At 48.3% G+C, this 14,308-nt stretch overlaps 5 protein-coding genes across 5 annotated transcripts; 2 read left to right on the forward strand and 3 right to left on the reverse strand.

Moving 5' to 3' along the window:
* Positions 1–146: 146 nt before the first annotated feature.
* On the forward strand, positions 147–1,352 carry LAJ45_10854 (uncharacterized protein; the record flags this gene model as incomplete). The annotated part of the gene is made up of 4 exons (XM_046120369.1): positions 147–185; positions 298–350; positions 434–806; positions 861–1,352. 4 exons carry the CDS (start codon positions 147–149, stop codon positions 1,350–1,352), a joined length of 957 nt encoding a protein of 318 aa, XP_045966378.1.
* Positions 1,353–1,849: 497 nt separating this feature from the next.
* LAJ45_10855 (uncharacterized protein) lies at positions 1,850–2,179 on the reverse strand (the record flags this gene model as incomplete). Its single annotated transcript, XM_046120370.1, has 3 exons — positions 1,850–1,918; positions 1,974–2,008; positions 2,071–2,179. 3 exons carry the CDS (start codon positions 2,177–2,179, stop codon positions 1,850–1,852), a joined length of 213 nt encoding a protein of 70 aa, XP_045966379.1.
* Positions 2,180–4,032: 1,853 nt separating this feature from the next.
* On the reverse strand, positions 4,033–4,671 carry LAJ45_10856 (uncharacterized protein; the record flags this gene model as incomplete). The annotated part of the gene is made up of 1 exon (XM_046120371.1): positions 4,033–4,671. One exon carries the CDS (start codon positions 4,669–4,671, stop codon positions 4,033–4,035), a length of 639 nt encoding a protein of 212 aa, XP_045966380.1.
* A 1,212-nt stretch (positions 4,672–5,883) lies between these two features.
* Positions 5,884–6,513, reverse strand: LAJ45_10857 (uncharacterized protein; the record flags this gene model as incomplete). Its single annotated transcript, XM_046120372.1, has 1 exon — positions 5,884–6,513. The coding sequence occupies one exon, from the start codon at positions 6,511–6,513 to the stop codon at positions 5,884–5,886; it is 630 nt and encodes a 209-aa protein (XP_045966381.1).
* Positions 6,514–11,699: 5,186 nt separating this feature from the next.
* Positions 11,700–13,315, forward strand: LAJ45_10858 (uncharacterized protein; the record flags this gene model as incomplete). Its single annotated transcript, XM_046120373.1, has 5 exons — positions 11,700–11,733; positions 11,800–11,815; positions 11,902–11,957; positions 12,021–13,172; positions 13,236–13,315. The coding sequence occupies 5 exons, from the start codon at positions 11,700–11,702 to the stop codon at positions 13,313–13,315; spliced, it is 1,338 nt and encodes a 445-aa protein (XP_045966382.1).
* Between the last annotated feature and the right edge of the window lie 993 nt (positions 13,316–14,308).

Here is a 14,308-nt window from a genome sequence, read left to right on the forward strand (position 1 = left end):
TACGCACAACCTCCGTTCCTCCGTTGAGGCTCTTTAGACATCCCTTCAACCTCAACACTCAGCAACAAGCGCGAAAAGAGCTAGCAGTAAAGGAAGAAAGGAACCCTTCCAGAAAGATATCATAAACGAGCGGACTTTGGTTCATGATGAGCCGAGTCGGGAAATCGAAATACGGAAATGAAAATGCAAGTCTGAACTCCTGATCTCATGCTCACGTCTCCTGTGATGTCATAGGTTACATCCCGCCAACAACAAAAAAAATGCTTCAATATCGGCAGTACTAACCTATGTTTGCAGGCCTCGAAACGAAGCGTAGTAATTGCTGGTGCCATTGCAGGTCTGGTTTCACGGTATATTCTGCACAATCCCCTATTTATCGTGTACCGTCACATTTGGCGATGTCAAAATACAGAAATAGGCTAACCCACTCCAGGTTTGTAATAGCACCTCTCGACGTCGTCAAGATCCGCCTCCAGCTCCAGATCCACAGCCCTACCGCGAATTTTACTCACAATGGGCCATTATATCGCGGTATCTTTCCGACAATGCGGAAAATTATCGCACAAGAAGGAATAGCTGGACTCTGGAAGGGAAATATCCCAGCAGAGGCTCTGTATCTTGCATATGGCGCTTCTCAATTTCTTACATACCAGCAAACACATCTCATGATCACAAAGTCAGGTTGGGAGGTTCCTGAGAGCGTAAAATCATTTATTGCCGGAGCTACCGCAGGAGGCCTTGCAACAACGGCTACATATCCTCTAGACCTTCTCCGAACCAGATTCGCCGCACAAGGCCAAGAAAAGGTTTATATTCATTTTTTCTTTAATCATCATTCTTTCTAACAGCCTCGAAAATAGGTCTACCAATCTATAAAACACTCGGTTCGACATATTATCGAAAACGAAGGTGCTTACGGCTTCTTCCGTGGCCTTGGGGCCGGCGTAATTCAGATTGTACCTCACATGGGCCTATTTTTCATGAACTACGAATTTGCCCGTCAGTACCTCTCTACTGTACAACAACTCCCGAGTGGGTGGTCGGATGCTATAGCTGGCTCCTTTGCTGCTACCGTTGCCAAAACAGGCGTATTTCCTCTTGACTTGATCCGGAAAAGACTACAAGTCCAAGGTCCTACCAGGCAGAAATACGTGCATAGAAACATACCAATCTATGCAGGCATCTTTAGTACCGCTAGAGACATCTTAAGTGCGGAGGGACTCAGAGGACTATATAAAGGGCTCTTTGTAAGCTTGGTGAAAGCAGCACCGTTGAGCGCAGTCACGATGTGGACATTTGAAAGGAGTCTAAAGGGATTGACATGGTTAGAGGAGAAGAAGATTGTGCTGTAAAGGTTGAGTTGGTTCAATGTTTTCGGTGTAGACTGGATGGGAAATTTTCATTACGGTGTTGTGGGTTAGTTAGTATATACCTTGTGGGACCAGTTTTTCAACGGGAGGCTGGGCTGGATTGCTGGAGTTTTTTCTTCCTTTTTCTCATTAATTTGGTGAGATGGCATTTGATTTCATAGGGAATAGAAGAGCGCACGATGGAGGATATTTTATAATATTAAGCCGTCGATACCAAAATTCCACTAATTTTAGCTTTAGGCCGTTACATACATGTAATACTTTCACTTAGGACAACTTCATGGGATATCACTCGGTAGTCTTGGCTCGCACGATGAAACATCTCTGCCCTAGGTTAGGATTTAGATCTAGCCTATTACGATAACCGAGTGTGCGGAGAACTGAAGATTGTATCATTGACACATGCCATTCACCCATCGACAGCCTTGTTTTTACGGGTTTGGGATTTCATTTCCGCCTGTCCAACCACATACCATAACTCAACCAATAAGAAACGGTCTGTGTTCCAGGAACACCGTGTCTGTATCTGCAACAAAAAAAACCTGGTCCTAGGAGGTTCATAAGCTCTTGAATCACAAGGCCTCCTTAGGTAGAGCTACGCACCGGGACCGATCCGCCCCTCAACTGCTTAGGTAGAGCTGTAAGGAGCTCAATCTAATCTGCCCCCAAACCACTCCCAACTTCATTTCAGCATACATACATTTCTCAAACGTTTCAAGGTATGCACGGTCTATCAGTCGTGCCCGATGCCCCGAGAATAAGAAGCTTTGCGGGGTGTAAAGAGATGGACACGTGACCGATGTCCTCATATAGTTGATCCATGGATTGCCGGCCGTAGCGGATGAAATACGGATGAAATGAAAGAAAAAGAAAAGAAAAGAGTGGGTGAGAGAGAGGAACTTCACTCTATGTATAGGCAGGTACGCATAACTCGGATCATCGTGAAACCCCATGACCGTAACGTGTACATCGTTCTTGTGGAGATGACTAAACTGCCTAACTGCAGGACATTGCCATTGCCATTGCCAGACACCAGACACCAGAGACCAGACAGACAAACAGAAAGCTCTGTGCACCTTTTTTAATCAGACGCGCATTCCACCACACAGCGGAGGAGCTCAGTTAAAGTAAAAGTGATCGGGTAAAGGGTTAGGTGGGGGGTGTTCGGCGAGGATTGCCCTAAGGATATAGGGTCCAATAGGGCGTTTACAATCATCCGTCACCCCTGGTCGCTTGAATCCCCCAGAACGCCGGAGGTTTACACTTTTAGATAGTTTCTGAAAGTTAAGCTCTAGGCCCAATCAGCGGCATGACACGCAAGGATACAACAAAATCTTAATAATGTGGAATGTCTACTCTACACCTCTTATTACATGTATTGCGTCATGACAATGGTATTCTCATGCAATAAACTTTCGATACTTATGAATTTGATTTTAGTGTAGAGAAAACTTCTTTACCATACCCCATAGTTCAACCGCCACGATATACGGGAAAAAGGTCACCGCGGGGCCATATTTAGGACTGCAGCAAGGACATCATAATATCAACCGAGAACCCCCAGACCAGACCATCTCAGTGAAAGTTTTTTCTTCCGTACGTACCGGAGATTTTCCCTACCCCGCTACTCCGGCGGCATTTCCCAAGGTACTATATTGTAGATCATGCCGTTAATTGTAGCCCACTCTTTAAGTTTTGGAGGTGGTATTGTTGGCTGGATGATTGGTATGACAGCTGCTGCATTGCAGATGCTGTAGACTGGACGCCCAAACCACATTTTTCACACTTTTTTCGCTGCACTTTCTGCTTCTCCGGATTAACGTACTGATACGAGGCCAGAAACCAGATCTCTTCCGTGATTGTATGTACCTTAGATATTGTAGATACTTGGCTAGTTTCATTTTGTGATGTGCTTTGTGCACCTTGCGGGGTTAGTATAGTAGGGTACTGGCCTGGTCCGCCTGGATATTGACTCTCAATCAAGGCTTGTATTACGACTAATCCTTTGGTCGGAGAGGGGAAGTTGTATTGCACTTTCACAGCCATTGTGCTATCCAATATCAGTGATAAGCTATATACACCGGTGACGGATCTGTAGTTGTCCATCTCCGGCTCCGTCTGCGTTAGATACCGCAATCTGGTGCGCACTTGTGGTAGTACAACAATCCCAGAATATATGCAATGGACAATTGGATTCTCTATGTACATGCTTGGATAAAGTATGTAAATACATATATAATCACTCTAGAAATTCAATTATCGACACCATAGAGCACGTGACACAATGCCGGGTCAAAATGACACCTTGCAAACATCATTGAAGAAGGCACTTGTTAGTACTTGCAAAAGAACATCGTGGACTCATTCGGTAGTTTGTATATAGATGACGGCGGGAAGAACCATTATTTTTCCTACAAACGTCCCCATTCTGAGGTACCACAATCATTATGGTCCTGTAGTATACAATCTAAGAACAGTACATTGCGTTTAACATATATCTGGGGAATTTCCCAAATCACATATGTTCAGTGGCTACAGGATGTTCTAAGATGGAGATTCAGTCAGTAGCAATACATAAGCAGCTCTATGATATACAATATTCTACAGTTTTATAAATTAGTCTTTACAGACAAGTCCTCTATCGCCAAGCCCTGGCCGCTTTTCAATGCGCCAGCACGACCGGCTTTCCCTTCTCCCACGAATTCAAACTCTCCCTGATATTCACCCAGTACCTCAGCCTTACCGTCTCAACCTTTGCATTCTCCAAATCATCCTCCTTGAAGAGCTCTCCCAGCCTCTTCAAGCTGCCCCTGATCCTTTCTTCATTAATGACCTTCATAGGCCATAGATCCTCCTCGCTCTGGGCCTCCTCGATCTCTTCTCTGGCCTCCAGCACCTCCATCAGCAGCTCCTGGTCATCCATCTTTAGATTCTCGTCCTCGGCCACGTCGATCCCACGCAGCTGGAGGATGTACTGGGCCCGGTGGAGCGGCGAGAGCAGCGTGCTGTAGGCGCGGTTTAGGTAAGCTGACCCTCCCTCGGCTTGCCGCTTTAGGGTCGGGTCGGTGACGGTGTCGGGGTGCGTGAGCTGCTGGAGCTTGAAGAACTCTTGGCGGAGAGCGCGTGGGTCGAGATCGAAAGGCCCGCTGGGCGGAGGCCCGAGTGGGAGCGTGTTGGGGAAGAGAGAATAATAGGTTGGGGGCACTTTTGGCCCGTTGGATGAGGAGCGGCGAAGATGCTGCAGAGGCTGGAGCCTTGGGGACTGCCGTAGTAGCGGGCGTAGAAGCTTGCTGATTGCCATTTTCCTGCCCGAACTGTAGTAGAGATGGGGTCTTTTTTCTTTCTTTCTTTGTAGTTCCTCTAGCTAGAGTTTTACAATGCGCAGGTGACGTTGTTTTTGATATCGAAAAGCCCGGGGTTTACAGCTTCCAACTCCGCGATTATCAATTGGCGCGCGACGGTTGCGCGCTCATGAATCATGAATCATTTCTCCAACGTCAACCAATTACCAGACTTGTCCAGTTTCCCGAATTTACATAAAAGCCTTCACTGCCGATCACTCTAAGCTCCATAGATATCAAACTCCATCCCACGATGCTCTCGCACAGTGGTTGATACATTGGTACATGTACCTCTCCCAAACCAGGCCTATCACAACCACCCACAGCCACGATCATGATCGTTCGTTGTTGGCGGCTTGCCTACATACGCCCACCGCCCCTGGATGGATGTAAAAAAAACAACGACACTTCACTTTACAGGTTGCGAATGTTCCTTTTTCTTCTCCCGCCGATTTTTCTGCCTGCGTAACACTATCGTACTTGCCATTGCAAACTCCCCCGCGGGGATCGAGATTTTGTTTCTTTTTTCTATTTGCTTCTGTGATGGCTTGCTTTGGTTGCTTCCCACACAACTCAAAACACGGTAGAGGCAGGATGGGATACGAATGATCAAGTAGATGTTATGTATGTTAATTTCCCCAGCCTGTGGCTTTGAGGAGGTGCTTTTTGTTAATCCTATTGTACAAAAAATAATTGTTTGTCCACCAAAAAAGTTTGCCCACCAAAAAAAGTACCTACCATACCCCCCTTTCCGTGATGACCTGCCTGCATCTGAAGAAGATATTTTCCCAAAAGAAATAGAAACCCGTGATAGAAAAGAAAAAAAGTAAATATGAAATGAAGCCCCCAACCGAGAGTGGAAGAAAGAGAAAAAAATCTGAAAGAAAGAAAGAGGAGGGTAACCCTTACCTTAACTTTCCGTTCTACTTATCCATTCGACGCCAGCCGGCCGGTAGAAGGTCCTTTTTTTGTAGTGTTCTTCGAGTTTCCCATAAAACAAAAAAATCCAAGTCCAAACAGCCATAAAGAAACATGAGGAAGTAAAAAAAGAAAATAAGAAATGAAAAACAATACAATTATTTTAGAAATTTAAAAGCGAGGCAAAAAAAGAGAAGAAGTAGTGCAAGAAAAGGATGAGATTACAGCAGCTGCTACATCACGTCAATGATCGTTCAACCACGTACTCTCACCCTCTTCGCGCCAGGCTGTGGAAACGCGCCCCACGCCGCAAATGGCGTCTGCTGTTGCTGTTGCTGTACATTCTCCTCTTCATCGTCCGCCCATCTCTTCCTCTTGCTCACGCCGCCGCTTGGCGCTGCCGCGGCCGCCGCAGCAGCAGCAGACATATGCATTTCGAGCTCCATCTCCATCATCATGTCGTCGCCGTCATGCTGCACAACCACAGGCGCAAAGCGTTCATCACCGCCAGAAACATCAATCATTTCATCCTCGACGACTGAGCCTTCAGGCGAGGAGCCCAGCTCGCACTCGGGCACCTGCGTTTCCGCTGGGGTCTGGAGCATACGCCCGCCGTGGTAGGGGTACACGCAGTCGTCGTCGTATGACGAGTAGTCGTCGTCTTCGTCCATGCCGCCGTTGTCGTTGAGCAGAGGCATGGGGTTCTCGGACGACGAGAGCTTGTACCCGGTGTTGGCGCTCTCGGGACGCAGCTCCTTCAGAACTTGTTGGTCGACAAAGTCCCAGTCAGGGTCACGGGCGCCGCAGGAAAAGCCGGCATAGACGTGGCGTTGGGTGGAACGCTCTTTGTAGGAGAGCCATTGATCTTGCTTGTAGGAATTCATAGTGATTGTAAGGGAATTGGTAATTTTATTTGGTTATGGTAGTAATTGCAGTAATTGCAGTAGTGGTAATTGTAATTGTAATGCTAGAGGTGGAGAGAGTAGATGGTGGGTAATGGTAGTGTAGATAGGCTGACGGATGAAGAGTGGGTAAATATGATGTAGTAATAATTCGTGTGAGGAGGTATGATGGAGTGAGTGAGTGAGGGTAAATGATGGAAGAAGAGGAAGAAGGAGAGGGGATGATAAAGGAAGGGAGAGGAGAGGAGAAAAGAAAAAGAAGAGAAATAGCAAGAGAAATAGTAAGAGGACAAGACGAGTGAGAGTGGAAGAGGGAGAGGTTAACTTCAAGTACGGCATGAGGAATGGCTTCCAAAAAGTGACAAGTGCAATGTATTATTATCATAAGAGGTTAGCACCATATCAGAAATGGACAAATGGGGAGGCTGGCAGCAGCAAGCAGCAGGCAACAGCCAGACGACAATCTACGGACGGGGGAAAAGAGACAGAACGGACGAGAGTGGGAGCAAGACGGACAGTCAGCTCTCCAACTTACTCACTTACTAATAACCTGCCGATAGTACCGGAGGGGACGAGGAAAGAGAGGGAGGGTAGGTAGGGGAGGGGCGAAACAGGAGCGCAGTCTGAAAGCGGTAGCGAGCGACTCACACCGTCTCTCTCGCTCTCCTCCAACACCTAGCCTAGCTATGCGCGATGTCCATCCCCCACCGATTCGGCTACTACCGCAGAGCCCCAAAAAAGACGACCTGTGATTGGCCAGAAAAGGCACCTAATACTACCCCATACAGGGCTGAATCAACAGAACAGGAAAAAGTCGACATGGTCTCTGCTCTCTTCTTTCTGCGATCCTCCCCCGCCAAATTCAAAGATCGCGTCTTTCAAGAGCAATTTGACCTCCCTTCTTTTCTCTTGCGTCCTCTGACACAATCCGGAGGGAAGAAGCCCAGCCAGGGAGGATCGCAAATATCACCCGCATGCGGCTTCTGCTAGCTGCTTCTGCCTACATGTCTGTCTGTCCAAGTTTCGCCCTGTTTGGCTAATACGGGTCCACGATCTACCGGGTTTTACAAAACAACGATGGAACGACCAGAGCAGGCCAAATCTTGGGTTTCCATGCCAACACCATCATCAACCCTCAATCTTGTCTGTCCATTTTTACATTTTTACATTTTGGCAAAGCAACCGGAAGGGAAAAACCCATCCATCCCCTTGAAACGGCTCGGCTATGTGCATTACACAACATGTTTATCAACTGGGGGTCACAAGCGAGGGCTATTCATACAAGCCAAGCCAAATTCTTCCAAGGGGTAAATGTGTTTTTTTCTTAGGCCCATTTTACAATTTAGATGAGAAATAGAAACGACAAGAAAGAAAGAAAAAAAATCAGACCAAGACACCACTAGACAGACAGCCTGAATCAAAATCGGCAAAAACCAGCGAGGGCTCAGGGTTGCCCAAAAAGTGAAAGAATGTGGAGTGTCATCTCCGACTTCCCGGGCGGCTAGTACCAATAAGGGCTCAGGGTACCAGTTCGATTTTACGGAGACCCCCTTCGTTCTCACACCTCACTCTTCTAAGAAGATAAAAACCCCAGGCCCTAAAAGGACATAAAGGACAGAGGGCTCAGGGCTTCCTCCGCAAACCTCCCCAATGCACCAACCCATACCAAATCCACCCAGACCACGTATCCACTCCCGCAGTCTCACTCTGGACGCTCATCAAGCCCGCAGTCCAAAGCCCATATCAAATCCATCTAGGAGTGCAAAAACGCCTTCACCCTCCTTCTTGAACAGAGAGGGCCAAGGTAATTTCACCTTGTCCGGATGCACCTAACCGTTCGAGGTGATCTGCCGTAGACCTTCTCCCTCACTTTCGTACCACACCACTACCCACCACACACCCACATAATTGACCCCGGGGGGAAGAAACTCTTATCACCGACGCATCATAGACTATCACTCGGTAGGTGTTCTCACGCTAGGCGCCGCGTGTAACACACTTCATATCAAGCTCAGGGGCGCCGGGCGTTGCGCACGTAGAAATACAGGTAGGCCCCCCTCTACAGCATACAAAAGATTCTCTAGATAGGGGAGGTGGTCACCTTTCGCAAGTGAAGAAAAAAAACGCAAAAAGGAAAGAAAAAAACATCTGGCGGATGTCCACCGCCGCCGCCGGCCGGATAAGGGTCTGGCCGCGCGCCGTGCGAGCGCTATCTATCATATCGGTTTTTCCCTCTACACTATCCACGACGGACGCGTGGGGATGAAAGAGAAGAGGGCGAAAAAAAACCGGATCGTCCCTGGCGGAGCTCCGGGAGGTAAGGTGAGAGGGGGGGTGTCCCTGTAACGTTGGGGCTTGGAGGTGAGGCTGGTTTAGGAGCCCGTATTACTTTCCTTCAACTACCCACGCCACCACCACCACCACCACCACCACTACATGGCCAAAGAGGGGGGGAGAAAGCAAACAATGATATTTATCACAAGGCCCCTTGACTGCGCATGCGGTGCGTAGCTAGCAGGAGGGGTGTGGGGGGGCCTTGATAGAATAGAGTACGCTAGGAAGGTGCAGGGGTTTGCCTGTGAGCATACTCACTCAACTGCCTAGAGTAGGTTGGTTGGGTTGACCTCGAGCCTGGGGGTTGTGAACGCTAAGAAACTATATATAGGCAGACCGAGGTTTACGTGTAGGTACGTTTGACTGAGTACATGTACCCAGGTGCTCACAGTAGCTGCAGTACTGTGCCTAGGTAGGTTTAAGTACTGCGGGCTCTTATTAAAGCATTATACGTATTGGCACCCCCTTATCTCCGATAAACTGTGTCAGGCATGAGGTCAAAGTATCTACTAGGAGTAGTACCAGTGACGGTAATTGGACATAGCAATACTCAGTGAGCTCGAGAGCTAGAAAAACATTATAGTCAGCCTTGTACCACCAAGGGTGTAGGCTATACACGCGTCGATATGTTCAATGAACACTGGATAATATGCCATCCAAAGCCTATCTAGAGTACAGTAACTACAGCCGTTCACGAACGGACTCATCTTATTCAACGCATAGTGGTCATGAGTGGGCATGGGCATGAGCTGGCGGTTTTGGGGGGGGGGGGGGCGATGCTTTGATATTTCTTATCATCTAGCCTCGACTTGTCCACCAAATTGCAAAAGTCGGTATTTGTATTGCATTTACGAGCAAGGTGTCCATTCTTGACTAAATCTAGAACCTAAAACCGTTGTTCTCTATATAAAGTTTGACTTAAGCGCAGGGGCAGCGCAGCCCGCCCACCTACCGGCCGTTTTATGTAAACTAGAATGGAATTGAGGGAGGGAGGTTAGCTGCATCACACCGATATTGTTTACATAACGGCGTTTAGTGTTTCACCGCCAGTCAGTGCAGAGCAAAGGCCGACCGGCTCTTTATATAAGGGCGTAGGTACGTGCTTTATGCTTAAAATTTCGTTCCTGTAGATCCCTGTGGGGTAGGTAATAACGGAGGCGATTTTGTTTCCGGCGCGCTTTGTTTGGCGTGTAATTTAAGAGAAATGATTAAAGGGTATATGAAGGATATAGTGTCTGTTGAGCAAGGAGATGCTTGGTTTTTGCATTGTATGCTGGGGACACAACTTATCACTCGAATAGTATGGCCGGGCCAACTGGAAATATAGTAGGGCCCGTCCGGCCCGGCCCGGCCCATGGAAGAAACAGGCGGACCCGTCGTTCCGTGGCCAGCCCAAACCGCCCTCTGGTACCTCATCCACGAGCATACATGTATATATGCTTAAATCCCAAGTACAGAATTGAGCGGCCCCAAATCGAGGATCATGGGTGCATTGGCTGCTTTTGACCTCGACTAGAAAACCTCGGATGCGACTTAACACGAAGATGTCCCCTGGGAAGCTAGCCGGCTTCCGGGTATGTTACGAAGGTGAATGCGAGTGAGTGTGTCGTGTGTGCGAGTGCGCCTCTCACCTCCGGCCTTGAGGGATGTAGCTTTTAATTTACACATAAACATCCGGTATGTACGGAATACGGCATGTACCCAAACATACCGTGAATGCATACTTACCCAGCATTCTGGTATAGCAATTATCTTCAAAAGATAGAGGGTCTCGAGACGTACTTCTTGCTGTGTTCTTGGTAATTCGGTATTACTAGGTGGCCTAGGCAGTTGGCGAAGGCTCTTAGATAGCTCATGTTCGCGACCGTGAATAGACCACGGCACACCGCACGGCACACCGAATTATAAGCCTAGCTACATGTACTCAACCATAAACTACGCCCAAGCCTCCCACTAGAGAGCTCTTATGGTAGATGCAATACATACATGTATGCAGTGTCTTTTGTCTTGCTCTTAAGAATTTTTAATTACCTATATGGGCATTGGTGATTAGATATTCTAGTTCTGCTGGTATATGTTCTAGTGGGTTTGGATCGAAGCTTTAGTAGGGATGGAGGGATATCTACTGGTACTAACAAAACACGACTCGGAACACGCTAACCAAACCTCAAAAATACTAAAAAAAGGGCTCGGGGTATTTCTGGCGGCCTTGGGTGGTTTGGGAGACCTAGTTATTTTATGTCCCCAGTGTTTGGTTGTGCGGGCGTGTACGTGAGAGGGCGAAAGGGCCGCCCCTGTTCTTGTTTGTCATTAACGCTTGTAGATATGCTTATATTAACCCGGCATGTAGTGTCTTTAGAGGCGGGGTCGCGAATTGTTTTGCTATTATGATACCTTGTGGCAGACACCTCGCTCTAATCCTCTCCCGAAGCTGCCTGTTTTAGCACCGAGTGATAATATATGACTAGGTAACAGACACCACAAGAACTGGATAGCCAGATATCTAGGTGCGATTTCAACTCGAGAATTGCCATGGTTTTCACTATAATCTGGTGGTATATGAAGATACCTTTCGCAAGTCTACGGCTCGCAGCTAATCGTTCCAATCACTAGATTCACCACAATTAATCAGGCACCCCATTATCCAAAATAGTCCATCCCACCCGGTATCAACTACAAAAACACGAAACCCCCAGGCTGTAAACAGGGACAACAACAACACGTCCTCCCAGAATTCACCCCTAACTACAGTACTCACAACGGTCAAAAACTCAACCTAGCGGTCCACGGAAGAGCCATAGACACAGAAACGTTCAATTATAAGGAAGCGGAGTATGAAGGGATTTCTAGATGTCGACGGTTGGAAATGTGGGCGCCCCCCCCTGCTAGTTCGATTGGTTGATCCACTGATAACTGATACCCCGCGCTGCACAGGCGATTGCAATCCACGGTTAGCACAACTGAAATTTTCGGCTTATTTCATTGGTATATATATCAAGGTGAATCACTAACACTTTAATCCTGTGTTTGCAATAGACTCCCTGCAGTCGAGTGCACCGTCAGGAAGCGTAACCATAACCATGGTCGTAAATGTACCCCCAACCACTCCATGAAAATCTGGATCTGGATCGTTAATATATAATCCAATCTCACAGACTACAAATGCCCCAATATCGACACAGGCTGCGGGTTATTCCTCTGGAGATCTGAGGCCATTAGCCGCGAAACCCACCCAGACCCCGAGCCCCTCTCACAGGCCTACCCATCGCTCACTCCAATCCCCTCCACATGCACCAGAAGACACACCAGAGCCAATCCCAATCCCGAGATCGTAGTGGCGACGCCCTCTAAGCGTCGCATCATTGAAGACCTCACGTCCGACACCGAGCCCGACTCGGAGCGTGATGAGGATGTAGAGCCGTATATGAACTGGCGCGAGCCCTCACGTTCCTACAACGGCATGTCAACCCCGCGGAAACAGCGAAGGATTGATACCCAGACGTCGCCTTCCAAGTCAAATAATGTGCGGCTGCATCGTTCGCGTCTTTCATATGGCCCAGCAGAGGCGAGCTCATCCTCAAACCCCCACGATGCGCTCTCCCCACACCCCGCACTAGCACCGCAGCTGGCCACCACCACCAGCCCCAGACGCAAATCTCCGCGCCTCCACCCCGAAGCCGCCACCGTCCAAACCCCGTCTAGACCTCACCCCTCGGTCTCCTTGTCCGACAACACCCCCACCACGGCGCGCACAAATTCCGTCCGGCGCACCCTCTTCGGCCCGCGGCCGCGTACACCGCCGCCGCAATCCCAACCCGCCTACGTGCCCATCACCCCGAGCTCCCGCAACCGCAACCTCGGCAGCCCCGGGCGAGGACTGCAGGACACCCTGATCGCCGACACATTTAAGCTGCTGGATCGCAATGGCGTGAGCCTGGCGGCGTTCTCGGCGGACCTCACGGCGGTACTGATGCGGCATGTGATGCAGAAGGAGGGGATCTCGCAGGGGCGGGATATGCTGCGGATGAAGCTTGCAAGGAAGGATCTCGAGGTGGCGGAGATTGGGGTTAAGATTAAGGAGGTGGAGGGGGAGAATAAGACGCTGGAGAGGGAGAATGGGAGGATAGTGGAGGAGGGGGAGAGGACGAAGGCGGAGGTTGCGGAGATGAGGGTTAGGGTTAGGGAGCTGGAGGGGGAGAACGAGACACTAGAGAGAGAGAAGACAGCGTTGGTGGAAGAGAAAGCGAGGATGCTGGAGGAGGAGAAGAGGATGAAGGAGGAGATGGCGAATTTGGCGAATTTGCTTGGTAGGTGGATGATCGACTGGATACGATTGGGGAGCAAGAGAGCTAACTGTTGCCTTATCATAGAACGAGTGAGACTCGATTCGCAAACCCCACAGCGGCAGTTTGGGATGCCATTGGATACGGCGTATCTCCATATTAAATAAATCGGAAAGTGTCAGCTCTTGTGGGAATACTGATATTTCTAGATTGGAATTGTGGCCGCATTCGAAGGATATATATTAGTTCAATGGGCCCGTGTTTTTGATATAACCATCCCATGTTTGCTGATAACCATCATTTGATGAACGAGTTTTATACTGGTAGCGTCAGCGTCTCTTGGTTTTTGTTTTTGTTTTTGTTTTTTGTTTTTGTTACTTTGATTCTTTGGTTCTTTTTGGGGCATTGTTGAAATGGTGAATGGTATATCTGACCACCTCAAGGGCTGTGGAAGTGAGAGTTGTGAAAGTACGCTAGCGTAAAGAGCTCGACTGTGAAAACAAAGCCACATAGGCCGGCTCATGGTCGGCCGCATAAAGAGGTTTCCATGATATGTAAATTCGTTGAAGGTCATAAATTATTGCATGCATACGTCATACATATAGTAGCCACGGCCTATAAAATGATCGTTAGAGAAGTACAGCTAAAACACACAGGGTAGGTACTTTCAGATAAATCGATATATACTCAGGTTTTCAGAACTCTGTTTTCGTCCGTTTAGCTAGGTGGGGCTTTTCTGTTAACGGATCGTGATGAATGAGAATGATATGTATTCGACAGTGCATTACCAGTAAGTAGAGGGAAAGACAGAGACTAGACCGTAGCCAATCTAACCACAGGACAGCAAGACAAAGGAAAGTAAGACAGAAAGACAGCAAGACAGGACCACGAACTCTCTTTACAGGCAACCCACATATGAGCAGCCAACGATTATTTCAACATTTTCGGCCCCATTGGTTTTTCCATAGAGCAGTTAGTGTTTTCTTCAAGGAATTTACGGTTAAGAGTTCAACACAATCCGTGTACCCTCGAAGTGCACCTATTCTGCACGTAACCACTGGTTGGGATGAATGAGCAGGTGTTATTGGTCGGGTAGAAAGAGAAGTGAGAGAATTGAGGGCCCTTGCTGGAGGGTTTTTTTTACACTCGTACAAGTCGAG

Source organism: Morchella importuna, assembly GCF_003444635.1.
Source record: "Morchella importuna strain M04M26 chromosome Unknown Morimp01GS052, whole genome shotgun sequence".
NCBI classification, from domain to species: Eukaryota; Fungi; Ascomycota; class Pezizomycetes; order Pezizales; family Morchellaceae; genus Morchella; species Morchella importuna.